This window comes from Vanessa tameamea, chromosome 13 (genome assembly GCF_037043105.1).
Source record: "Vanessa tameamea isolate UH-Manoa-2023 chromosome 13, ilVanTame1 primary haplotype, whole genome shotgun sequence".
Taxonomy (NCBI): Eukaryota; Metazoa; Arthropoda; class Insecta; order Lepidoptera; family Nymphalidae; genus Vanessa; species Vanessa tameamea.
In genome coordinates, this window is record NC_087321.1 from 964,526 (window position 1) to 992,523 (window position 27,998).

A 27,998-nucleotide genomic window follows, 5' to 3' on the forward strand; every position below is an offset into this window, starting at 1 on the left:
ATTTCTTTCTTGTGTATTAATTTGTCTTAAGCAACGAGTATAAACACTATGAATCGAAATATCTTGTCAAAGTATTTCGTCTAACTTCCAACTGGGTGTTCACCGACAAATCTTTTTTTTCTACGTCTAGGCATAGGCACTTACTTGATAGATAGATCTAATTTTATACTGAGACTCTAGGTTATGTCCAGCTTGGAACAAAGCAAAGCCAATAATGTATTTGCACACTTTAGACTTCACTCGCAACACACCGTTATAGATTTGTAAATCAGCCAAACATTGTATTAAATATAACATTATAGTATACAGCGCTTATCAGATATTATATACGACTATACATTTTCAATATAACCTAACACACTCAAGATCTCAAATACTGGAAATAAACGATACAACCGTACCAGACGGACTGACTACGCCTGTATCCGTCTCATGTGCATCTCTACGCGATGTATCTTCCTTCTCCCTCTGTCAGCCGAGCGCGTGCTGGCTGAGGCCGGACTGCAGCAGGGCGGTTTGGCTGTCGTTGTGGAGCTCAGCGAGCTGGACCGCGTCGAGGTTCTTACGTCGCTCCGAGCTGTGCCAAGCTCCGTAGGTAGCATAGATGATGAGACCTGGGGAAAATATTTGTTACAATAAATATAGCTTCAGCTTCATACTGAAAATATAAAAACGCACGTGTATAGGGATTTCTTAATAAACACGTTAATAAATTGTTACATACATTACCAGATTCAGTAAAAAAAAATTTTTTTTAAGTATTTAGTACTGATTCGAGTGGTAAATGTTTTTTATCGCAAGTCAACCACTGCGTACACAGATATGTGGATTATTTAGGAAACCTTCAAATATTACTGTTATCAAAATTAGATTTATAATTAAACAATAAAGTTTGTAGTGCATTAACTAGTTGCTTTATCTTAATGCAGGTATAGAATAATCTTATCATTTCAATGTTAGTCATCATTGCCACGTATTCTACATACAAGGAGTAACGTAAAAGAAACCAAAAACATTTTATTGAGACAATAAAACATTAATATATTTTCAAATAAAATGTTGCCCAATACTTAACGCGGAAGAATATATACAAGGCCAGAAGGCCAATATATCTTTTACCTGATGACCGTACAAGTTCATTCCTAGAAATATCTTAGTGCTGATAACACGTTTAAAAATGTTTAAACTTTTCATTATAAATGTAATTACTGTTTGCAAATGTTTAGTGTTATTATCATCGATTTTAATAACGGCTTCGAAACAGGACACGAATATAAACGTCCTAGATTTATCGGCAAAATATGGTCACCCTGCCACTTCCCACGACGTAACAACCGAAGATGGATATATACTTCAATTATTTCACATACCGGTACAAACGCAACAGAAACGACCAGTGCTGTTGATGCATGGAATGACTGACACAGCCGATACTTGGTTAGTCAGAGGCAACGGTTCTTTGGCGATCACTCTAGCAAATGCTGGCTACGACGTTTGGTTAGGCAACTGTAGAGGCAACAGATACGCTCGACGGCACACGTATCTCGATCCAGATAAAGACTCCTCGTTCTGGGACTTCAGTTTCCATGATCATGGTGTTTACGATCTGCCAGCAATTATTGATAAGATTTTAGAATTAACGGGATCCAAGAAAATTGATGCGATAGGACATTCTCAGGGTAATACCATTTTCTACGTCCTGGGATCGAGCAAACCAGAATACAATGCAAAAGTAAATCTCATGATTGCTCTTGCCCCAGTCGGCTATCTACATAACATCGGATCGCCTTTGAGTGATATCTTCAGCATTTTCCCTAAGTTAAATAAAATTTTGAAAACGTTAAATGTTCACGAATTATTTAACAAAAAAACACTGCCAGGAAAAATATTAAATGTCGTCTGTTCCTCCGACATAGGATACGAAATGTGCGTTGAAAGATTTCTTTTTGAAATAACTGGATTCGATCCTGAAGAATTCGGACAAGATTTCTTTGAAATTATCAACACTTATTTTCCATCCAGTACTTCAAGGAAGAACATCGATCATTTTGCACAGGTTTACAATAGAAAAAGTTTCGCGAAGTACGATTATGGCTATAGAAACAAAGCGATATACAATGCAAGAGAACCGCCGCAATATAACTTGGGAAATGTTACAATGAAGATTGCTTTCATCGTGGCATTAAATGATAAGTTAACGCCGTTAAAAGATGTCAATATTTTAAGAAAACAGCTACCAAACTTAGTGAACTACACTGTAAGTCCACGGAAAACGTTTAATCATATCAGTTTTGTGTGGGGTGAGAACATGGATGAATATTTATTTCCGTTTATATTCGATTTACTAAAAACATACAATTGATAATCTATACCAGTAATTAGGAGACGTTTTTTAGTAATACCTAACTTAATAAACGACTAAACCAATACGTATAAAACTTATAACAGAACATGAAGCACGTTTTTCGTCTGTGCGTTTGTTTGTTTGTCCAGGGTAATCGTTTCAACGAGTCAAAAACAAATAACAACATTTAGATTTTTATAGAGAGCTACCAAGGAACCGTTTAATTTTTATTATTATTATTTATTCAAAATCGTTTGTCTATTAATATATAAAATAATTTTAAGTCAACGTATGTATATTTATTGCTATCATAAGGATTATTTTCTGTTTTTGTACAGTTAGAATAAGTCTTGTATGTAATTTAAACTTCAAACGTTTAAATAGCAAACATAAAAAATATGTCGTTATTTTATTGTATAATCGAGTACTTGGCCCGAGGCAAGGCCTCAAGAATGATGGTAATTTCAGCATTGACCATCAATAAGTATGTCTAATATATTGAATAAGGAATTTAAATATAATTTGCGATAACAATGATCTAGATCATAGGAGTATCCAGTCACTGTGGACGTGGACTCAGGGTTTTTTTATCAAGTTAAACAACATCCACGGGCTTACTCAATAAGATGTGGCGGTTTACAAATTTTCTTATTTACTAATCATCAGCAAATCTTCGCTGGAGTTTGAACTTCGACGTCCTTCTTGAAAGACGTGGTCCACGCTGACTTGATTCTTTTTTTATATATATTTGGGCTTACTTTCTACTTACACACCATTTTACAGACAGCGACATACATATTGTTCACAGATTTCAAGCACACTGTTATGCTGTTCTTAGGACCTAAAAGCTTTACCGCAAACCAGCGGTGAACTTAGAGTTACAATGCGAATATCTCTCGCTTCGCGGGCCTATCCAAGTTCATTGACCTCGTATCAGGCTCCATCCGGTCATTAAGCGTAGGTATTTACATTTTGCTCTAAAATAACGTATATAAAAAAATATTACTCTCGAAGGTCAAAATCAAGTATTGCCAAGGTTAAATATGTTAATTTTAGCAATGTTTATATTTCCGCTTATAAGATTTACGAATATGAAACCGTTCAAATATTTTTAATTAAAAACGAGATTAACTTTACTAGCTATCCAACACGGCGTTACTAAAACATACAATTGGAAATCTATACCAGTAATTATTATTATTGTAATCATAAATAAATAAATGTCATCATATCATTATATATAATTTATGCAACATAAATTCATATTTTTAATTTAAAAAAATAATAATTATAACTTGGCGTGGGATACCAAAACATTATAATATTTATAGGAACAAATATGTATTTCTAATATCGATAGGGTTAATAAAGATGTTTTGGTAACTAATTGGGAAACAGTTTATGAGCAAGGTAGTTGACTAGGTCCTAGGATTAGTTGTCACACGAAATCTCACGACTTTTACCGGTCGAAGAACTCCGTTGCGAGACTTTATATTTCAGTTTATATTTATATAATAATATTGGACAACATCGCATACATTACTCTGATCCCAATGTAAGTAGCTAGAGCACTTGTGTTATGGAAAATCAGAAGTAACGACGGTACCACAAACACCAGACCCAAGACAACATAGAAAACTAATGAACTTTTTTTTCATCGACTTGGCCTCGGAGTGGCGTACCCATGAAAACCGGTGTACATACTACTCGACCACGGAGGTCGTCACCCGCGTTTTAGGACGGTTATCATCGGAGCTCTCTAGCGAGGGAAATAACAATCCATACTTCCATACTAATATTATAAATGCGAAAGTAACTCTGTCTGTCTGTCTCGCTTTCACGCCAAAACTACTGGACCGATTTAAATTAAATTTGGTACACAAATAGTCTAGAGCCTGAGAAAGGACATAGGCTACTAGATTTTTATTTGGAAAAAAGTGCTGTAAAGGGTTGAAAAGGGGGATGAAAGGTTACAGGCTTGCTATCTTCTAAAATCTTAGAGATATCGCATTTTCCCACTGCACATTTTCGTTTTGAACCTATGGACCGTACCTGTCGTGCGGGATAAGCTAGTCTGTGACCTGATTAGTTATATCCAGATGGATTCGGAGATGGAGACCGCTTCGGAGGCCTCTGTCGAAAAACTTCGACCGCTGGAGACGGACGACTCCGACTCCGGAAACGAGGGAGTAAAGACGGCGAGACCCGCTGCCAACCGCCGCGGCAAAAATAACGGCAACGGCCTCACCCGGGCTAGGGCCGAATTAAAGGAAAAAGAAGAGGAGGAACGGGAAGTTGCCTTCGAGAGGGCGCTCCGTAGCCGTGCCTTTAAAAAGGTACCAACCGAAGAGAAGGACGCAGTAGTGCCGTCAACGTCGGTAACAAAAAACATGGCGGACCCGGCGACGCTCGGAGCGGAGGAACTCCACGCGGAGGCGGAGCGCAACGTAGCCGCTATCCTCACGGTTGCCAAAAAATCGGGGAACCTCAAGGGCGGCTACATTAAAAGCCTGAAGGAATCGGCTGCCGCCCTACAGGCTATAGTCGAGGTCCTCTCTTCTCGCACTGAGGCGGAAGAGACACGGCGTCTGCAGGCGGACAATAGCCGCCTGCGCCGGGAGGTCGAAAACCTCAAAGAGGACCTGAAGGCTCACAGGAGGGAGTTCGCCGACATGAGGGCGACCATGACGGCTTCGAGTGGGCCTTCTGCGGCCACTCCATCCACCGTTGCTATGATTGATGAACTGAGAGAGTTCATCACGATCTCGATCGGTGCGATGCTGGATGCCAGACTCCCTCCCCCGAGATTAAGCAGTCCACCAGCTACAACCGTAGAGCGTGACGCACCGAGGCCTTCGACGCCACCCACGGCTTCTGCTCCCAAAAAGCAGAAGCAGTCCAAAAACAATAGGACAACTCCGGCAGCAACGGTCCCACCGGCAGCTAGGACGCCCGTCCCTTCAGCTCAGGCTGGTGCGGGGCAGGAGGAAAGTTGGGCCACTGTTGTCCGGAAAGGGAAAAAGGATAAGAAACCTTCCCCACCAGTGGCAAGCAAGCTCACAACCACCCCGGCGGTAACATCAAAAAAGGGCAAAATATCCATGCCCCGCACCGCTGCCGTCATCATCTCTCTGCAGCCTGAGGCAGAAGAGAAGGGAGTGACGTACGCCCAGGTGCTAGAGAAGGCCGAGCAGAGCGTCGACTTGGCGCAGCTGGGCATAGGGGAGGGCATCAAGATCCGCCGCGCTGCCACTGGTGCTAGGGTCCTAGAGTTGCCCAAGTCGAAGAGTCAGGAGCAGGCTGGGCGACTGGCGGATAAGCTCCGCGTCGCGCTGGATGGAGTGGCCAACGTCGTTCTACCCGTGAGGATGACCGAATTGAGGATCACGGGGCTGGACGACTCCGTCACAAAGACCAAGTTGGCCGCAGCCATAGCCAGAGTTGGCAATTGCCCCGTTGACTCTGTCCGGGTCGGGGCTGTCGGCACAGGTCCTGCGGGAGTGGGCATGGCTACAGTGAGGTGCCCAACGGCGGCGGCTAAGACCCTGGCCAACAGCGGCAGGTTTCTAGTGGGATGGAGCTCTGCTAGGGTCAGGGTACTGGAGCAGCAACCTCTTCGCTGTTTCCGGTGCTTTGGCCTCGGGCACACGAGAGCCCTCTGCCCGTCAAAAGTTGACAGGAGCTCGCTGTGCTACAAGTGCGGAGGTGCGGGACACCTGGCACCGTCGTGCTCTGCAACAGCCCACTGCGCAGTCTGTGCAGAGGCTGGGAGGCCCTCAGGGCACTCGATGGGTGGAAGGGACTGCAACCCTCCCCACACGAAAGGCAAGGCGGTCCAAGGAACCAGGACCGCCTCCAGCGAATGTAGCCGTCAGGCCTCGGAGGAAGCTCAACGAACCAAAAAATGCACGGACAACTGAGCTTCCTCCAAACGAATGTAAACCACTGCGCCGGAGCGCAGGACCTGCTGCTGCAGTCCATGGCGGAGTGGCAGATAGACCTGGCGGTGGCCTGCGAGCCCTACTACGTCCCTCCCCTACCTCACTTGGACGGCACCGTGGCGGTCCTCACGAGGAGCGGAACGGGGCCCCCCCTCTCACTCATCGAGAGGGGCTCGGGCTACGTAGTGGTGGGGTGGGGGGAGTACGTCATCGTCGGTACGTACTTCTCCCCTAACCGCAGCCTGGCTGAGTTCGAGACCTATCTCGCCTTAGTCAGAGCTGCGGTGGCCAGGCAGTCGCCGAAACCGATACTGGTTCTCGGCGACTTAAACGCGAAGTCGCGTGCCTGGGGCAACCCTGCCACGAATCCGCGAGGGAGGGCCGTCCAGGTGTGGGCCCTGCTCTCCGACCTGTCCCTTCTCAACAGGGGGCAGGTTCACACCTGCGTGCGACATCAGGGGGGTTCCGTGGTGGACGTTTCGTTCGCCACCCCTGTCGTAGCACGCAGAGTGGTCGACTGGAGAGTGGAGGAGGAGGTGGAGACTCTATCGGATCACCGGTACATCCGATTCGAGATCTCCACCTCTCGCAGGCCGGCGGAACCCCAGAGGGTGCCGACTACGCTGCCGAGGTGGTCTCTTGGCCAGGTCGAGCGAGAGCTGGTCAAGGAGGCCGCCATCGTGCAGCGGTGGGGTTCCGCGGGGAGGACGGAGGGCGCCAGCGCAGAGGAGCTGGCGGGCCGCATGCGCAGTTCACTCAAGGAGGTCTGCGATGCGGCCATGCCTCGGACCCGGCGCAGGGTTCCGCGCCGGCACGTCTATTGGTGGTCGCCCGAAATCGCCGACCTTCGGGCGACGTGTTGCCGTGCGCGGAGGGCCTACGTCCGCTGTCGAAGGCGCAACGGCCTCGACACGGACCTGGAGGGACAGATGCTGGACGCTTATCGCCAGTTGAAAAAAGATCTGCAGCTGGCGATAAGCAAGGCCAAGGAGAAGGCCAGGGAGGAGCTTCTGGCGGGTCTCAATCGAGACCCGTGGGGGCGCCCGTACCGCGGCGTACGCGGGAAGTTCCGCACTCAAGGCGCCCCCGTCACTGAGACGCTGCCGCCGGAACTCCTCCTGCGCCTGGTCGGGGAACTCTTTCCCCATCCAGGCGAGCATGTCCCTCCGCAGATGGCCCCCCGCTCCGTGATCGAAGACGCAGTGGCTCCACCACTGATCACGGAGCGGGAGATGGAGATGGCCCTCGGCCGCTTGAGGGCCAAGAACACGGCGCCGGGTCCGGACGGGGTTCCAGGGCGTGTTCTGTGCGACGCCCTGGAATTCCTGGGTGCAAGGCTTCGGGAGCTGTTCGACGAGTGTCTGTGCAGCGGGCAGTTTCCGAAGCCTTGGAAAGAGGGTAAATTGGTCCTGTTGCCGAAGGAAGGTCGGCCGATGGATTCCCCTTCGGCATACAGGCCAATAGTGCTGCTGAATGAGACGGGCAAACTCTTCGAGAAAGTCCTCGCAGCTCGTCTCGTTCAGCACCTCGAGGAGGTCGGTCCGGGTCTCTCAGAGGCTCAGTACGGGTTCAGGGCGGGCCGGTCGACGGTCGACGCCCTGGACGCCCTGAAGACTCGGACGACGGAAGCGGTGGCCCGGGGGCAAGTCGTCCTGGCGGTGTCGCTCGACGTGGCGAACGCCTTCAACAGTCTCCCTTTCGAGACGATACGGGAGGCACTCCGATACCATGGGGTGCCGACCTATCTCAGGAGGCTGCTGGAGGCGTACCTCCAGGACAGGGAGGTCCTCTGGGCGGGGGTCGATGGGAGGCTGGTCCGGCGTCGGGTAGGCTACGGCGTTCCACAGGGGTCGGTTCTCGGCCCAATTCTGTGGAACGTCGGTTTCGACTGGCTCCTGCGAGCTCCCGTCCTTCCCGGGATGGGGGTGTTGTGCTACGCTGACGACACCCTCGTCACGGCGACTGGGCGGGACTTTCGGGAGGCGGCTCGCCTCGCCGAGGTCGGAACGGCTCTCACCGTGGACCGTATGGGAATGCTGGGCTTGAGGGTCTCCATATCCAAAACGGAGGCCCTCCTCTTCCACGGTCCACGGAAAGGACCCCCACGAGGGGCGAGTATCACCGTCCAGGGGACGGTGATCAAGGTGCAGGCCCAGATGAAGTATCTGGGCCTCATCCTGGACGGTCGATGGAGCTTCGGGCAGCATTTTGTCCATCTCGGCCCGAGGCTCATCAACGCCGCCGCCGCTCTCGGCCGCCTCCTTCCGAATGTGGGGGGGCCGGGATCGCTATGCCGGCGTCTCTACTCCGGCGTAGTGAGGTCGATGGCGCTGTACGGTGCCCCGATCTGGGTCGACGCCCTCACCGCTGACAACCGGGCCCTGCTGCGAAAGCCGCAGAGGGTCATAGCGGTGAGAGGCGTCAGAGGGTACCGTACGGTGTCGTGGGCTGCGGCGACACTTCTCGCGGGCGATCCGCCCTGGGAGCTCCAGGCGGAGGTGCTCGCGGAAGTGTACCGGTTCCGGGTCGAGGCGAGGAACCGCGGCGACCGTCCAGGGTCGGCGGAGGTCGGGCGGATCAGGGCTCTAGCCCAGCGAGCCCTGATCGCCCGATGGCAGGAGGTCCTGGGGTCACCCACGGCGGGCCTGGCGACAGTGGAGGCGATCCGCCCCCACTTGAGTCGCTGGGTCGAGAGGAAGAAGGGCACACTCACCTTCAGGATGACGCAGGTACTTACCGGGCACGGATGCTTCGGTAAGTACCTGCACGGGATAGCGCGGCGGGAGGTGTCACCCTCCTGCCACGAGTGTGGTGCGCCAGTCGACACGGCGCTCCACACCCTGAGTGAGTGTGCCGCGTGGGGGCCCCAGAGGCACACCCTTGCGGCGACTATGGGCGGAGACCTCTCGCTGCCGAACATCGTCAACGAAATGCTCGGTAGCGAGACGTGCTGGTCGGAGATGCGCTCCTTCTGCGAAAACGTGATGTCGCAGAAGGAAGCCGCGGAGCGGGAGCGGGAAGAGGATGCCGCTGCAGACCCGCTCCGCCGAAGACGACCGGGGAGGAGGAAAAAGCGCTACGCGCACCTTCTCCCCCCGCCTCAATAGGCGTCGCAGGGACTAGGGGGGGTCTCAGTACCCCGAGAACCCCCTCTAGGTGTTGGAGGCCCGCATAGGCGGGCCGACCGTCAGGGCGTCACGGTAGCATGCGCAAGCGATCCCGTGGCGCCCACCGAAAGACGGAGAGGGTACCGCTGGTTTTTTAGTGGGTAAACGCGGCGTACCTGGGCGCACTCGGCGTCCAGGGCTCCGGGGAGTCCCACACACCCCCCCACCTTCCATCACGTGGGGGAAACGCGTAACGCGTTTTTCCAGCGAGAGAAAAAAAAAAAAAAAAAAAAAAAAAAAAAAAAAAAAAAAAAAAAAAAAAAAAAAAAGGGGGATGAAAGGTTGTAAGTTGTTGAAAGTATTATCATGTTTAGAATTTTTAGAACTAGAAGCATAAAACTTATATTTTAGGCTGTACACTTATAAACTAACATATTATGACACCCACTCTGGGGGTTTTTTGGATATTCTACCCCTAAATGGGTGAAATAGGGGTTGAACGTTCGTATGGATTTTTTTAAGTTAGAAACATGAAACATTATTTTTGGGATACTGATTAAAAAGGAGTAGATACTTATTTAAGTGTTCCTGCATATTCTACCCCTACGGTGATATAAGGGTTGAAAGTTGGTATAGAAGTCCGACATTTTTAAGTTAGAATCATGAAATTTTATTTTCGGGCTACCGTTTAAAAATGAGTTGATTCGCATTTAAGCGTTTTTCGATATTTTACGCCTAAGGAGAGAAATTGAGTTGACATTTCGTATACAGGTTAGCCTGGAGGCCTGTCATTTTGAAGTTAGAAGAATGAAATTTTATTTTTGGTCTGCCGATTAAAAATGAGTTGAATTTCATTTAAACGTTTTTGGATATTTTACGCCTAAGGAGAGAAATTGGGTTGACATTTCGTATACAGAATAGCCTGGAAGTCCGTCATTTTTGAAGTTAGAAGCATGAAACTTTATTTTTGTGCCACTGATTAAAAATGAGTAGATACGTATTTAAGCGTTTCTTGATAGTTTAGGCCTAAATGGAAAATAGGTGTTAACATTTCGTATTCAGGTTAGTCTGGAAGTCTGTCATTTTGAAGTTAGAAGCTCGAAATTTTATTTTTGGGCTACCGATTAAAAATGATTCGCATTTAAGCGTTTCTGGATATTCCACCTTAAGAGGACTACAAGAGCTAAATGCCCTTGAGAATCGCACGCATACACTTACAAAATCGACAAAAACGGCAAGCCCGTGAACTAATGGTTAAGCGAGGTGACGAGGTTACGCCCAAATATTCTAATAGATGGCGGCAAAATCAGCGAAGTAAGATCAATCATAAATCTCATAAAAAATAGATAGGACGACAGAATTGTTTTTATTCTTTCGATGTTAATTAACAAATGATTATAAAATAAAACTGATTCAATTAAACTTACAATATTTTTATTTATATTTTGTATACAATAAAATAGACAGTTAATTTTAACCTTTTTTTTCTTTTATTTATATTATTATACCTTCCACAATTAGTTCTTATACTAAATATTAAAACATACCAATTTTTAACATTTTATAAAAGTTTGATAATCTATTTATTTAATAAAATCGTAAATGTTCGAAATCTGTAGTGTAGTAACCGTGGGGTAACATATAGCGTAGTGTTTGTTCGTTTTATTAATATCGGTTCACAAAGAAAAAATATATATTCAATTTAAAAAAAAAAACATCTAAATATTTACTAGAAAAAAATGTCGTCAAGTCGATTTGGTTGAAGCATTGGTTAACTAGGTTAATCATACTAGGTTTAATCATAAATCTCATAAAAATAGATAGGATATTAGAATTATTTGTATTGCTTTTGACTGTTATTCGAAAATGATTAAAAAATAAAACTGATTTAATTAAAATATTTTATTTATATTTGGTACTACAAAAAAAAATCATTTAAGTGTTAATTTTTTTATTAAAATCTTTTATTTAATTTCACTTGTATGTATGAATGTATGTACATATGTCCTGGAATCTTGCAATCAATATTACACCCACTTCCACTGAAGCTATGGAGCTGAAAGTTGGCACACATATTTAGTCTCGATGACAATGCACGATTCATGAATTGCTGCCATATTCAATCCAATATGGCGGATGTTACAAAAAATTAAAATTTTTGAATTATGTACAAATGACACTTCTAAATATTCTAGGTCTCTGGTTCACAACAATAACATTTTTTTTTATTATTAAAATTAGTTCATACATAACTTTAATTCCTATTATAAACAAAATCGATAAAATTAAACTCTTACGCAATATAAATAGCTTCCGTGTTATTGTTTTCGACTTTCTTTATTCTGTAAAAAATAAATATATGTTAGTAATTATATTTTTATTAATTATAAAAGTATGTATTTAAAAAATATGTATCTAAATATGTCCCATAGTACTTTTAATGAAAAATATCAAATTGCTTCGAGTTCATGGGGATCGAATGTAGTCACTCTCAATTGATTTTATCCTTACTTTCACCAAATACTCTATCGTAATATTTGAAGAACAGCTCGAAAAATCTGATTCTATGCGAAATGATTGCACATTTTTTTCTAATAGATGTTTTTAATATTTATAATTTATAAAAAAAATATATATGTTTACTAATAAAATACTCTTACCTTTTAATATCGTTCATATGTATGTTCGGCGCTTAATTTATATAAACGTTTTTTAGTTTTCCTCATGCGTTTCACTTTATTTCCCATATTTACACAATTAAAATTTATAACAAATAATATAATAAAAAACAAATGCCTAATTACTACCACACTATTTTAACTTAATATATTTATTTATAAGAAAGAATAATATTTATTATAAGAAAACATGAAACAATGAATTTACAATTAAAATTACAAAAAAATATCTCGTAACGTAATGATGCGGCGAAAAGATCGACACGTCTGTATAGCATCAGGCCTCGGCCGGCGATGTCTGTACACGGCGTGCGTACGCATTTTGTTCGAAAATAAGAATATCTGATTTTAAAGAAATCTATTGATTGTACTAAAAAAGTGACGCAGAGATAAAGTAGTATATTGCTTGTAGAATAATCTGACAAAAAACCAGAATTATTGAATGTATATATGTATAGTTATTATTTGTTCAAATATTTTTTTAGAGGTAACTTTGTGATTTTTTTCTATCGTACCAAATTAATTACATCATGTTTTCAAAATAACAAATAACTAGCATGTATCCTCAAGATTATCATATATTTTTTTCATTTAGTTTACTGCATTGGATCATGTACTTTTTTGCATTATAAAACTTGCATTTAGCTCATGTAGTCCCCTTAAGGGCTGAAATACACACCAATGTGGTATACAAAGAGGTATTACATTAACGCAACATTTTAAGTTAATTTGTAAATATATTCATATTCTACGCGGGCAAAGCCGCGGGTAACAGCTAGTTTATAATAAAACTAGTGAGTGTATTTACGGAGTATTTTATTAGTGGTACATGATGTCGGTCCTTATAACGCTTTAATATTTAATAAGTGTTCGAAAACAGATTAATTTCCTGAGTTGCTAAGAAGTTATAAAACTTTTTTATCGGACGGAAACAAAAGCAATTCTTGTAATTATAGGTTGTTACCATTATATTTTCCCATTTCCCTTTAAATTAACCATAATTAACCATTAAATTTAAACATATTGTTCACTATGAAACAATATGGTTACAGTAATTATGATAGAACAGCTGAGGCAGGTAACTTTAGTTTAGTTTTTATATATAACGATACTTTTTTTATTTTTTTGTTTATATGTAGTTTAGAAGATTTCTTCAAAATACATAAATATTATGAAGATTAATAATAATCGGACAGCAATAAAAACTGTGACTAAGAATTTTATTTTTATAACAAAAAACTAAGTTAACGGATGTCTAGATAACATAAATAACACACGACATAAAAACTTAAGGCTATACACAAAATAGCAAAACAATTAATTGCAACCTTATCAAAGTTATTCATGTTATTTAAATTTACAAGGTATTAACAATGACTTTCCTATATATCTAGCGTTATTAACCGCCAAAGTGTTGTCACGTTTAGAAGACAGTAGAAATAAAATGTTCCAATCAACAGTTTTAATTACAACTGTTGCAATAGTCTTCATATTGAAAAGTGAGTTTATTCTCGTAAATGGGCAATTTTCAGTTGAAGTAGGACCCAGCTTCACAAGTCTCGCTACAGAGTATGGACATCCTGCTTCAGAATATGAAGTTATCACGGAAGATGGTTACATCCTAACAATGTTTCACCTCCCTGGACGAAGTCGATTCCCTGTACTCTTGATACATGGGATTTTGGATTCAGCTGATACTTGGATTGTTAGAGGCGATAATTCGCTTGCTATTACTCTAGCTAACCAAGGATACGATGTTTGGCTCTCTAATTCCAGAGGCAACAGATATTCCCGGCGACACGTTAACCTTGATCCGGATAAAGATGCTGACTTCTGGAAATACAGCTTCCACGAAATAGGTCACTACGACTTGCCGGCTTTGATAGATAGAGTTCTAAATGAAACGGGTGCACCGACGTTGACTGCGATCGGTCACTCGCAGGGGACCACTGTGTTTTATGTACTCGGCTCCACCAGACCAGAATACAATGAAAAAATTAACGTAATGATATCTCTCGCTCCAGTATGCTATTTGCATCACAGTCCGCCCCCCCTTTCGACGCTTATTAAATTAGCACCATTAGTTGAAAATATTTTCACGGAACTTAATATAAATGAAGCTTTAGGAGATAACACCACAGCTGCTAGGATTTACCGGTACGTTTGTACTGCGCCAGTAATCGGATACACAGTTTGCGCTAATGGCATTATTTTTCCATTCACCGGCTATGACCCTACTGAGCTCGAACCAAGCTTTTTCCAAATAGTAAGTAAACATTTTCCTGCCGGAATCTCCTCAAGGAGTCTCGTTCACTACTTGCAAGTGGGACGAAGAAGAGTGTTTGCGCCATTTGACTACGGTTCCGAAGGAAATAAAGCTTTGTACAACTCGACTGTACCTCCGCCTTACGATTTTAGCAAAATTAGCATGCCCATAGCCTTACTAGCAGCAAGAAATGATTTTTTCTCAACATTACCGGATGTAACTCTACTAAAGAATCAATTGCCTAATGTCGTGTCATATATCGTGAACCCTCGCGTGCTGCACAATCATGCAGACTACGTGTGGGGAAGACGGATGCGTGTCTACTTGTTTCCATATATATTTTCAATATTACAACGATACAACGGAGTCTAGTAAAATTATCCAACTAAACATTCAATATTACGCATATGATTATGTTAAAGATTGTGTCGTAAGAAATTTAACATAATAAAAAACATTTACAAAATACAAATATGCTTTTAATAATTACTGGGACGAATAATTTATGTAATATTCAAATTAAGTTAGCACATACAAAATATGTGAGTGCATAGAATTGAAGATGTCATGACTAAGGATCAGGTTTTTTTCTTATATAACATAGCTAAGACGGGCAAATAGATGGTCTTATGGTGACTGGTCACCACTGTACATAAACAATGACACGTGAGAAATTTTAGCCATATCTTATAACGGAAATGCTCGACCAACCTTAGGAACTAATATGTTATGACCCTTGCGTTGTGTAGTTCCGTAAGAGTAAATTACAGTAACCCTATCTCCATTAGTCGGAATTGTAATAGCTTGGTGGTCGGTCGGGCCTATTCGCTAGCTTATAAATTTATAGTTTCCAAGATCATTGTTCTTGAGTTTATCTCTCTAGAAATCAGTTTATCTCAGTTTGCAGCTTGGACTAAGGAGTAAGTCACCACACATCAGTACCTCAGAAAATAATAAAGCGGTAGGTCTTGCATTTGATTATTCTCTAGTAACGTCGGATTACCACAATATTTTTTGTATGTATGTGCATGTCTATCGCCTTGTAAGTTCGATGATTATAACAACGTCAAGGTCTCGATCTCATTGATTAATATTCTTAACAAGTTTTCGTACGTCGAGTAAAGTCACAAGTTTCACAGGGATTAATTTTAGACCCTTTTTATTTTTTATATGCATATGCGGTCTCTCATTTTATTAGGGACATTTGTGATATTTCATTATTTGCTGATGATATATGATGAATGATTTCTCATTCATTCAGGGCTTGGACTCATATGTAGTCAAAAAGCTTTGACAATTAACCAGTATTGACAAGGTTCGATTAGTATATTTTCATGATATAATGTTTTATATAACTTTGCGACTCATCAAAAACGAGCATTTCAGGCTATTTGTAATCTTGAAACTAAAGAATACTTTTGGGTGATTATTAATAAAGTAGGACTCCTTTCGGTCTTCCGGTCATGTCCGGAATTGGGAGGTAACCTGTGTTTACGCACAATATGTCTTGCGTAGTTGACTGGTCTCCCTTGAAATTAGGCGCCTTGGCCAATATCGTTCAGTACGGCATCATCATTAATAAAGTAGGTCACAATATACGTACAACAGAATGAGAATTGATTATTTTGAAATAAACGGTTACACTGATATTAAAAATTTATAAAGTCAAACTCGAAATAATTCCTGCAGTTGAATATATAAATAAAGGATGATTTTTTAAACTGGGCGTTTACCATTACCTTTTTAGCTTTACCAATTATTGTTCATGAATTCTTTGCTAACGCTCTCTCGTTGGGGAAATATAATTCTCGATATGCTATGAGAAGGTTCCGCCCCATCTTCATAGCATACGGGTCATACCAGACAATTACGTGGATCAATGTTTTTAATGAAGTCGAGTACTCACCGGCCGCGATCCAGACGGCGAAGCGCAGCCACGTCATGTAATCCAAGTTCAGCATCAAGTACACGTTGATGAGGATACTGAGGCCGGGCAGCCACGGGACCAGCGGCACCTGCGCGATACAACGGGTGAGGCGATCCAACTACAACTAGTAAGTTTTGCGGCAAAATTTGATTACTTTTAAAAATATTAATATAAATGTTGAGCCAACATGGCTCAACGGACTCATGATATTAAATTAATAAATTCTAAGCCTTTATGAAATTTTAGAGAATCTATTCATTATAATTATTTAGAAGTTTCTACTTTTATGAATATTGAGAAGTGCATCGATTTGTGCTTTGTAATCGTTTGACTATGTGATAAAAATATCGTAGCCTGTTTAGTTCATTTATTGCTCCAGTTACTGTCGACCGTGACGCATGCATCCAAGTTGGCGACCATTCCTTTCGATTACAAGAACAGGAACATTGCAATGACAATTGAAAAAATTACATATAAAATAAACGAAAATAAAAAAATATTATCCTACGGAGAACGCTAATTTCTTCTCAGAAACGGGTTGTCGTGATATCGAGTACAGCGTGGTGATCACCAGCGACGTGCTGATAGTGAAGGTGATGACAGGTACCGTTTCTCCCGCCAAAATAGCTTGCCCGTGCTGGTTTACGCAGTTCATCATGATCAAACACCAGACGCCTGTAGATGGATTATAATTTGAACGATCATTTATATCGTATTATGAGTAAATTGGCTACTCATATGTAAGTCGATATTTTTTATTGAACCGATGCAAACTCAATATCAAGAGTGCGCGGCTACCGTAGAGCGTGACGAGCGCGGCCACGACGGCGGCGCTGAGCGGCGTCGGCGCGGCGGCGTCGGCGCCGAACAGCAGCTGGCGCAGCACGGCGCCGCACGACGCGCGCAGGCGCTCCGGCGCGCCGCGCGGCTGGCTGTGCTCGTACCTGCGCGCGAGTGGGACGCTAGAGTTTGCGTGAGTGGCCCTCGTAGTCACACCACCCATTTACATCTGCTACATCGGAAGGCTTGCAGGTGCGTTGCCGGCCCTCGAGATATGAGCGAGCTCTTTTCTGGAAGGTCGGCGAGCCGTCGGCGAAAGCCGATCTCACAGAGAGGTTGTGTGAGGCAGAAAATCTAGCAACCGGGATTAATCCGACCGATTCCCGTGAAAATTGCAGTAGAAGATGCAGAGTGGTCCATCTCTACAAAAAGCTAAAGAATCAAGCGGGTACCAAAGGCCGTGATCACCGATAATTTGAGCCAAGCCAAATTTGCGCCTTGTAGAGTTTTAGGCGATGACCCGGTTTTAAGTATTGTCTTACATGACGTACACCACCTGAGCATGATGCCCAGGCTGCCCTCCGAATTCTGGGGGGGGCAATTTTGCGCTCGCCACTGTTCGGGGCAAGCGGAGCGGGCATCATAAGGCAACCCCTACCACCCACACTGTGGACTTCTGCAACATAAGGGGACTCAACTCCAACTTGAACGCCGTTCACTTTCACCTTGAGACGGCGAAGCCGGCCTTGCTCTTTCTTACCGAGACCCAGATATCCTCTCCTGCCGATACGACATTTCTTTCTTACCCCGGGTACAAATTGGAACATTCCTTTGTACCACGAGCTGGGGTGTGCGTTTACGTCAGAGATGATATCTGCTCTCGACAGCTCGGCAGCCTTGAAGGGCAGGACCTATCGATTATCTGGCTGCGTGTAGACTGCGACGACCATCCGCGAATCTACGCGTGCCTTTATAGGTCCCATAGCGGTAATGCCGAAACCGACCGACTGGTTGAGCACGTCCAAGTGGCTACAGATTCCGTGCTGCAGCAGATCCCATCCACAGAGATCGTAATTCTTGGCGATTTTAATGCCCACCATGCCGAATGTCTTGGATCACGCACTACCGATCATGCGGGTAGATCTGTTCTCGACTTCGCTTTAGCATACGATTTGACACAACTAGTCACCTCGGCAACGCGAATACCGGACGTGAAGGATCATATACCTTCCCTGTTGGATCTTCTGCTGACTTCCCATGCGGATGGCTATCAGGTTATCGTCCCCTCGATCGATTCCCCTCTGGGCTCGCCGGACCTCTGTCTCGTCCTGAGTACAGTGCCGGTGGCGCGGTACTCACGACCTCGTTTGGTAGGCTGCCGCCGAGTGTGGCACTACAAGTCAGCAGATTGGGATGGGATGCGGTCCTTCTTTGCATCCTACCCATGGGGGCAGGTTTGTTTCTCGCCGGATGATCCGAGCGTTGTTGCTGACTCTGTCGCCGATGTGGTACTTCAGGCTATGGAACTGTTCATTCCGTATTCTGCGGTCCCCATCGGTGGCAAGTCCCAGCCCTGGTTTGATCGTTTCTGCAAAACGGCTTCACGCCGAAAATGGGAACGCTACCAAGACTGGGCTAACGCATCGGCGTCTCGTGATGTAAATACCAGCGCATTCAGAAAGGAATATAACTCTGCCTCTAGGTCATTCAAAAACGTGATTGCTAAGGCGAAGACGGAGTACATTAGCAGAATTGGCGAGAGATTGGTGCGCCTCCCTTCAGGAACACGTGCGTTCTGGTCTCTCGCTAAGGCTGTCTTACGAAATTTCTGTCAGCCCTCTTTTCCATCTTTGCACAGAGACGGTGAGTCATTGGCCCATACCGCGAAGGAGAAAGCTGATCTTTTAGGCTCTCTCTTCGCGGCGAACTCGACTCTAGATGACCGAGGAAAGTCACCACCAACAATCCCGCGGTGTGATACCACGATGCCGGAGGTTACATTCCGGCAAAGTGCAGTTCGTAAAGCACTTCTTTCCTTGGATATTCATAAGTCGAGTGGACCCGATAGCATCCCTCCAATACAGACTTGTGCTTCCGAGTTGGCGCCGGTCTTAACGCGTCTTTTCCGGCAATCCTATGCATTCAGCGTCGTCCCGAACTCTTGGAAGACTGCTTTGGTACATCCGATCCCTAAAAAGGCAACCGCTCAGACCCGTCCAATTATAGGCCTATAGCCATCTCCTTGTTCTCCAAGGTAATAACTGCCAGCTCCTGCGATACCTAGAGGAGTACCAGCTGATTAGCGACCGCCAGAACGGTTTCCGTCGGGGTCGCTCAGCCGGTGATCTTCTAGTTTACCTGACTCATAAATGGGCGGAAGCAGTTGAGAGCAAGGGGGAGGCATTAGCAGCCAGTCTGGACATAGCGAAGGCCTTCGATCGCATGTGGCACAAAGCGCTTCTTTCGAAGCTTCCTTCCTATGGGCTTCCCGGGAAATTATGCAATTGGATTACCAGTTTTTTGGCATATGGGAGCATCAAAGTCGTTGTCGACGGTGCAAGCTCCGACTTAAAATTCGTCAATGCTGGTGTTCCACAAGGCTGCGTTCTATCACCCACTCTGTTTCTTCTGCATATCAATGACTTGTTGCAAATCAGTAACATTCACTGCTATGCAGACGATAACACCGTAGACACCTCATACACCGGCCGTGCTAATATTTCTCGGAAAAACGTCGAAGAAAACCGGAACAAACTTGTGTCTGAAATCGAGTCTTCGTTAAACAAAGTCTCGAACTGGGACCGGCTAAATCTAGTCCATTTCAACCCCAAAAAGACGCAAGTTTGCGCGTATCTCCACTATTTGAGAACATTCCATTAGCCGCCACAGCTAGTATAGGAATACTTGGCTTCGATATTTCAAGCCTCGATCAGTTCCGCGGTCAATTGGAAGGCAAAGCCAAATTGGCATCAAAAAAGCTCGGTGTACTCAGCAAGGCAAGACAGTATTTCACGTCGGCCCATCGTCTAAGACTCTACAAGGCACAAATTCGGCCACACATGGAGTACTGCTCTCACCTCTGGGCGGGTGCTCCCCAGTACCAATTCCTTCCATTCGACCGTATCCAACGTAGAGCGGCTCGAATTATCGACGATCAAGCCCTTTCCGATCTGCTTGATCCTTTGGCTTTGCGTAGAGATGTTGGATCGCTCTGCATCTTCTACAGAATTTATGACGGGGAATGTTCCGATGAATTGTTCGGATTAACCATTTTAAAATTTAATTTAATTCCTAATGCGACAATGTTTCTTTCAATTGTTTCAAAATATTAAAGCATATTTCTTATTTCAAATTCAGATAGTCGTAAATTATAGCAATATTTTGATGATACGTAAATGATAGTATTGGATGCTAAAGGTTCAAGGTTAAAGGATCAGCATCCAGTACTAACCTAGTTTTATCTAAAAGAAAAAACACTTCATTAACACGAATGAAAAGGATAAATGTTCGAATAATAGATCCTTGAAAGACCCCCTTTACATTGACTGAACTTCAACTAAAGCCTACTATAAAACATCCGAATGTTCGTGTGAAATACAGAATCAGAAGATTAGATATAGCGTGACCTTATAAGTTAATTTCATTTTGAACACTCATAACTTGTAGTTAAGAGAATAGTTTTATCAAATTGGTAAGTTTCAAATATAGATTTATCATTATATGCTGATACTAAATAATTATTATTATTATTAAATATCTACCTGAGTAACAGAACGCACGACGCCACCATGGAGTACGCCAGCAGAGTGCCAATGGACATCATGTGAATTAATTGCTCCAATTCAAAGATCATCGCCAGTGTACCTGAACACAATGTTTTTAATATATTTCACCTCATTTCTATCTATTAACCTGTATCTCCTTCACATGGATCAGGTTGGTTGACCAGCAAACAGGTCACTTAACGGCAAATGGCCTAAAGCCTATCTAATAGTATCATTGTCTACGTATTTGCGTCACCCATCAAATGCCGTCAATGTTACCAAAATTTTAATCCATTACATTAAATATCTTGACAGAAAACTATTTAATGACCCAAAGACGAATCCACATGGCCGTACATGCGCATTAGACCTGTCAGTTTTTATGAAAAAAAATATACAAAACACGTAAATGCTGACATTAAATGTGGTTTAAATTACTACCTGTAAAGAGTCCAGCCACCATGGTCCCAATCAATGGTGTCTGATACTTCTCACTGACTCTCCCCATGAACTTGAACAGCAGCCCGTCCGACGACATAGCGTAGATAATGCGCGGCAGGGGGAACACCGCGCCCAGCAGGCTGTGGGGGGGACGTGAGCTTTCAAAACACCTACCTCAAGGGTGGACAATGACGCAGAAAGTATTATTGTATAATAGCTTTATAGGAAATTACCGAAGGAGATCAGATGCAGGACAATTTGCGACACTTAGAAAGTAGTTCTAACATCGGATTGGTATTGAGAATCACTTCTGAAAGGGCAAAGCACTCACGTTCGTTTCCGAGTAACGTGAAAAATAATTGATCGATTTCTAAACTAACAAAAAATACTTAACAGTCCACGTAACAATGTCTCAATAACTTACAGTTTTACGTTTTAATTTAATAAAAGATTGTGAATGTAGTTTTTTACCTGGAGCAGAGTGCACAGATGGCGCCCACGCTCACCGCATACTTGGCCCATGGCCAACCCAGCTGGTCGTACACGTAAGGGAACGGAGCCTTCTCGTCCTGGTGAAGTTCAAATACCAGTAGCATTAAATACTTTTTTCTTTGCAAAAACAGACTTTGATCACGAAACCAAAATAACTTGTCAATAATTATATTCAACTTGGAGAATCAATGAGACTTTTTCAGCAAAGTGGAATCAAGCCAACGACTTTCCTCGCAAATCTTGTAAAAGCAAATAAACCATAAGTATGGACCAGTTATTAGAACTCGTGCATCTTAACCTATGGTTACGGGTTTGAAGCCAATGAAGCACCACTGATTTTTCATGTGCTTAATTTGTGTTTGTAATTCATCTCGTGCTCCGCGGCGATTGTATACATCGTAAGGAAACCTACATGTGTATAATTTTAATGAACTTCTTCATGTGTATCTACTAACCACAACCAATAACGCTCCAAACCTTTTCGTCACAAGGGAGAGTAGGCTTTAACCCGGCAGTGGGATATTTACAGGCTGTAACTTTTTAGCAGTGAGAAGCAGTAAGAGAGTATTGCCGAGGAAAAGTTGACGATAGAGAGTGAGTATAGTAATCTCCGTCTGTAAATCTCCTACTGCTGCTTGAGGTCGATTCCACTAAGCTTTTCCAATGGGGGTTTGTGGATATAGATTATAACACTCATGTTATGACGATAGTTCTGTACGATGTATTTTAATTAACTCGTATTACTTACTTAACAGAAGACAAAAGTATAGCAAACCTGCATGTAATACGGGATCATCAGAGTGAGCACGGAGGAGACCCCGCAGTAGGCCAGGAACACTATCAGCAGAGAGGCCACCACGGCGAAGGGGATCGTCTTCTGAGGTCTCCTCGCCTCCTCGCCGGCCGTCGCCACGCAGTCGAAACCTGGAACCGCAGCGGGGCGACGCCGGTACAATCGAATCCTCAGACCGACGCGTTAGCTCCCGACTCGAGTGGTGCGAGCACTCACCGATGAACCCGTAGAAGCAGACGGCGGCGCCCTTGATGACGCCGGCGAGCCCGTACGGCGCGAACCCGCCCGCGCCGAAGTCGCGCGCGCCGCGCGGCACGGCCGCCGCCGGGATGCGCCAGTTGCGGCTGTCCGCTGCGGGCGGCGGAGCGGGCTTTACTCGGGTACACTTTTACAGGCGTCGCCAATTCAAGAATTGCATTGATTGGTCGAAACTAATGAAACACGACTAGCATAGACTATTCGAGCTCGCGGCCGATCGTCTCACTCCTGTGGCAGGCGCCGGATACGTGTGCCGTTTCACTTTCATTAAAATATACCTTTGAATGATCCAGAAATTATGACGAACAGTACTACGCAGAGATTAACACCCGTGCAAAAATTGTTGAACTTCGTAGACTCCTTGACACCGAACGCGAGAGCCACTGAAAACATACGTAACACGAATTCGATTACATTTCGAATCTTAAGGTAATAGAAATAAAGTTCCAGATGCAGTTAAATATTTTTATCATTTGAAAACTTCATAAATTAAACGAATTATAGATATTAATGGATTACTTAACAGAACTTACCGGAAAAGGTCATGATGACAGTGAAAGCGAATAAGTCGGGATATTTCGCGAGGTGCGGCGAGTGCATCGGCATCCACTCGTGCAGCTGCGTGGAGATCGCCTTATCCAGCAACGAGTCCAAATATTCACTCAACGCTTTCACCACCGATGCCGCGCCTAGGGGAAGATAAGAAGAAGTTTAATGGCCGTCTTAAAATTGGTATTACACTGAGCTGAGATCGGTCATGATTTTGTGGATATTTAAGTTGAGAATTAAATCTTTACATCGAACAATATCTTACCTATAAGTGTGTCTAGGTGACCAGCCTCCATATTACTAATACCTCTTGCTATGTATACAAACCGAGGTTTTTAACACGTTATTTTAAAAGACATATTAATTTCAAAGAATGCTAAAAATTACAGTGTCGATGTATTATGTAAGCAGGAATGACCTTTCCATATACATACGTATGTACGTATAATATGACCTAACCTAAAGTCACTATACTGACATTAAGAGCTGCCTTGAGGCAAACCGAAAAGGACCAAACTTGAACCAAATGGAAAAAAGTGGAAGAATTTTGTGAACATTGCCAAATTAGGTAGACGTAAGGTCGACGGCCGAGAAAAGGTGACCGCTAAGAGCGCTCGAAGTTGGTAGCAGCATATCTTTTACGACAACATTTGAAATGTATCCTACTATTATAAAATATTTATATAATAACAGTCATTCAGATACGAAATCAATATTTAAATAAAATCGGTCTGCATAACCTATTGTCTGTACTTTTATAGATTTAGAATACCGCAATTCTTGGACCGGTGTTGATAGATATTGTGTTTATTACATTTTTGAGCAAATATATGACTTACTGAATAATAATAAATAGAACCGTATTTGATTAAAACTCACCGATAATGTACTCGAGTATAAGATTCCATCCAATAATAAAAGCAATGAACTCTCCGACGCATACATAACTGTACACATAAGCTGAACCAGCTTTGGGCACACGTGCTCCGAATTCCGCGTAGCACAAACCTATGAAAAAACATAACAAGAATTAACTATTTTTTTCGTTTTTCGGTCGGCATATATACCTGATGGTTGTTGACGTTGAAATTAGACATATGCAGGTTTTCGCACGATGTCTTCCTTAATCGAATTCAAGATGAATTATAAACACAAATTAAGCACATGAAAATTCAGTGGTGCTTGTCTGGGTTTGAACCCGCAATCATCGTTTAAGATGCGCGCGTTCTAACCACTGGGCTATCTCGGCTCACTGACACGTACAATACACTAACTTATGCTTTAATCCCTAACACTAATACTAAGCAGTACTATTTGGCGGTAGAATATCTGATACCGCCAAATAAATTACAGAAGTATTATTGAAGTAAAAGGGTAATGTGGCTGTTATTATTATTATTCTACCGAGATCGGTTTACCAGCCCGTCAGCAGAGCGAAAATACACAATGGAATAACGTCTTGGATTCGATGTTTAGTTCGAGGAGTTGTTTAAGTGATTACAGTACCAGAGTCCGTGGGCGAAAGTAAAGTGAATCAGTTTGACCATTTTTTATTATTCTACCTTCCTATTATAAGGATTAAAAGAAACAGATCGATAAAGTGCATATTTTGATAGACATTATTAATCTTTTTTGTGTGAGAAAATCATTTTTACATTAGTTATAATTATTAAGTTAAACATTAGTGACACAAAAGTACATTACCGTAATTTTGTTTAACCGTGTTTCAGCAATGGAATTATTCACTAGTAGGCAGAGCATATTACAACGAACATTCCAATCGTTTTTGAATGTTCACTTAATAAAGTAACCTTATTTATAATTTCGTTTAAAGCAAAACTCTTTTTACAAGTAATACGTAACATTAAATTTACCTGCAAAAACACTCGCCACCGCCGCTAACAGGAACGACAATATCACGGCTGGGCCCGCATAATTCTTGGCCACGTCTCCAGCCAGTACGTACACTCCCACACCCAGTGTGCTACCTACTCCAAGGGCTGTGAGATCTAATGCTGACAGAACCCGGGCGAGTCTCGCTACACCTTCCTCGGCTGCTTTGCGTCTGGACAAGATGCCGTACGCGAGTCGCGCCACACGAACTGCTCCTGCCCTTATGCCCCCTAAAATTAAAAGATAATCAAGTAAATATAAATATTACATACATGCAACTGACTGACATACGAAAGTGCTGTCATAGTAGAAGTTTTCAATAGATGTTTTTCATTTTTATACCCCATCACAACCTAAAATACTAACTAAGCAAGTTCTTATTGAAATTTAATATTGTAATACTTATGTACTATCAGATGATTGTATTGATTATTTAACATAAGAATTAGATATATAAAATGCTAAACATAATTTTGTTATATGTAAGTACATACACATTTCTAAGTAGAAAAAGTAACTTGAAATAGTATATTAATATAACATTACAAATCAAAAACGACATACAATAAAAAAAAAAGAAATGTTTATTAATTAATATTATTGATAACAAAAATTATAACACAATAAGTAAATACAAAATTTATATTTAAATAATAAAATTGTATTTAAAAATCACATTACCTAAAAACTTCAAGAATACAATCCACATAGCGAAAATCACTTCACACTAACCAACGTAAGTAACATTTAATGACCGACGCAGAGAATGAATTACAATTGGTCTGATTGATATGGTACAGAATGCTTAGTGATAAATGAGGTTACCGTCATGTCAATTGATTGTCGAAATTGTCATTGCTACTTTATTTTACTAACAAACATAACAAGATCACTCTTTTTACGAGTGATTTAAAATTTTTGTGACGTTTAATAGAACTATAGCAGATTTCAATTGATGAAGCTGTAGAGATAAAAAAGCCTTACTCATTCCATTTGATTTGCTAATAGCTCTGCTATATGGTACACTATAAGCAGTTCTTGATTAATATATAATTATTTATAATACAACAGTTCATATTTTCCTACTTATTTTGACTTTAATCTTAATTATATTTCGAATAATGTTTAAACTAATCGAGTAATGGTTAATATTTATGATAGAGTATGCAGCCCTGTCTTACAAGCATCCTGATAGGAGGAGTTTTCTGGTGATCTTTCCTAGCCCCAAACAAGAATTTTAAGAGACTTCTGAAATGCCTCACCGGTTGCGGTTTAGTAATCTGCTGCAGGAGCAGGGGGTAGAGGGGCTGTGGGGAAGGATATGAGTATTCTCTCTATGCTCTGGTACCATTCCCATCATGCGAATTTCCTTCATTCCTGAGATATTGGCAAAAACTAATCTTATAATTCGAACCTCAAATCAGGCTATTTATTAACAATTTCGAAACTCAGTGGCCTTGGGTGCTACGGGATGTGCAGACCCCATTCGCGCCTTCGGTTTCTTAAAAAACACTCTAGGGGTAAGTCCGACAAGACTATATTGAGTCAGAGTTAACAGAGTCGGTTTTGTGTCAATTTTATACAATCAAATGTGTAAATCTAAGCTTTCTAGCAAAATCATCGAAATAAATCACAACAAACAAAATGAGCACTCATTCGAATAACGCGAGTCAAAAAGAAACAACGAACGACATATTTAAATATGAATAATGTCAAAACATATTTGTGATATTTGACACATTCACTTAGCGTTTTACTTGGTGGTAGGGCTTTGTGCAAGCTCGTCTGGGTAGGTACCACCCACTCATCAGATATTCTACCGCCAAATAACAGTACACTGTATTGTTGTGTTCCGGTTAGAAGGGTGAGTGAGCCAGTGTAATCACAGGCACAAGGGACATAACATCTTAGTTCCCAAGGTTGGTGGCGCATAGGTGATGTAAGGAATGGTTAATATTTCTTACAGCGCCTTTGTCTATGGGCGGTGGTGACCACTTACCATCAGGTGGCCCATCAGCTCGTCCGCCAACCAAAGCAATAAAAAAAAAAAATATATGACAAGCACCTTATGTATATTGCATCCTTGTCGAACTTAAACAAAATAGTTACTTATCCTGCTCTTATAGTGATATTACGATCTATTTGACATATTTCCGCGTGTATAGGTAAAAACTATCATTTTTCTTAATTTTCTCGAAAATGGTGCAGTTTCGCAGGACGCGAGTAGTATTGTTGTAATCAGGGACCAATCCTTTAACATATATAACAATTTGTTCCCCCAAAACCGTGGAGGAATATTCTAAACCCAACCCTGATGTAGAATTACAACATTTTATTCTTAAAAGAGACAGAGGCCAATGAAACCCGGCGAATTTTAAAAAGGTACCATTTATGTTAATTCAATAAAACTTACCTTCATCGTATGCCTCTCTTATTGTCGACTCTTGGAGACCCCTTTGGGGGGCAAAGTCACCATTTGAATAATTATTTCCTTCTTGATAACTCATGTTTCCAACACTTCATAACCTATAAGTAACACTTTTTGAGTTGAATCTATTTTAAAACAACTCGGTGTCACGTTTAGTGCCTATTAAGGATAGGTAAGCGATAGTTTGTTTCATCGAATACGATCTATTGTATTGCAAAGATCAGCATCTTGCAGCAATGCAATATTGCAGAACATACAATATAACTAGAATCTTGACAGTGACAGGTACGAACACAAATAGTGGTTTCAACATTATTAACTAAATCGATATCGAAAA

At 42.6% G+C, this 27,998-nt stretch overlaps 3 protein-coding genes across 3 annotated transcripts; 2 read left to right on the forward strand and 1 right to left on the reverse strand.

Moving 5' to 3' along the window:
• Position 1: 1 nt before the first annotated feature.
• On the reverse strand, positions 2 to 27,950 carry LOC113397812 (cationic amino acid transporter 2). The gene is made up of 14 exons (XM_026636327.2): positions 27,647 to 27,950; positions 25,215 to 25,463; positions 24,220 to 24,348; positions 23,325 to 23,480; positions 23,070 to 23,174; positions 22,750 to 22,884; positions 22,516 to 22,664; positions 21,720 to 21,817; positions 21,249 to 21,388; positions 20,805 to 20,907; positions 17,062 to 17,207; positions 16,772 to 16,938; positions 16,243 to 16,351; positions 2 to 614 (listed from the first exon to the last, which is right to left on the reverse strand). Exons 1-14 carry the CDS (start codon positions 27,738 to 27,740, stop codon positions 472 to 474), a joined length of 1,923 nt encoding a protein of 640 aa, XP_026492112.1. The 5' UTR covers positions 27,741 to 27,950; the 3' UTR covers positions 2 to 471.
• LOC135193597 (lipase 1-like) lies at positions 1,066 to 2,446 on the forward strand. Its single transcript, XM_064216708.1, has one exon. The coding sequence runs from the start codon at positions 1,178 to 1,180 to the stop codon at positions 2,360 to 2,362; it is 1,185 nt and encodes a 394-aa protein (XP_064072778.1). The 5' UTR covers positions 1,066 to 1,177; the 3' UTR covers positions 2,363 to 2,446.
• On the forward strand, positions 13,103 to 14,708 carry LOC135193584 (lipase 1-like). Its single transcript, XM_064216666.1, has 2 exons — positions 13,103 to 13,148; positions 13,603 to 14,708. Exons 1-2 carry the CDS (start codon positions 13,103 to 13,105, stop codon positions 14,706 to 14,708), a joined length of 1,152 nt encoding a protein of 383 aa, XP_064072736.1.
• Positions 27,951 to 27,998: the final 48 nt, after the last annotated feature.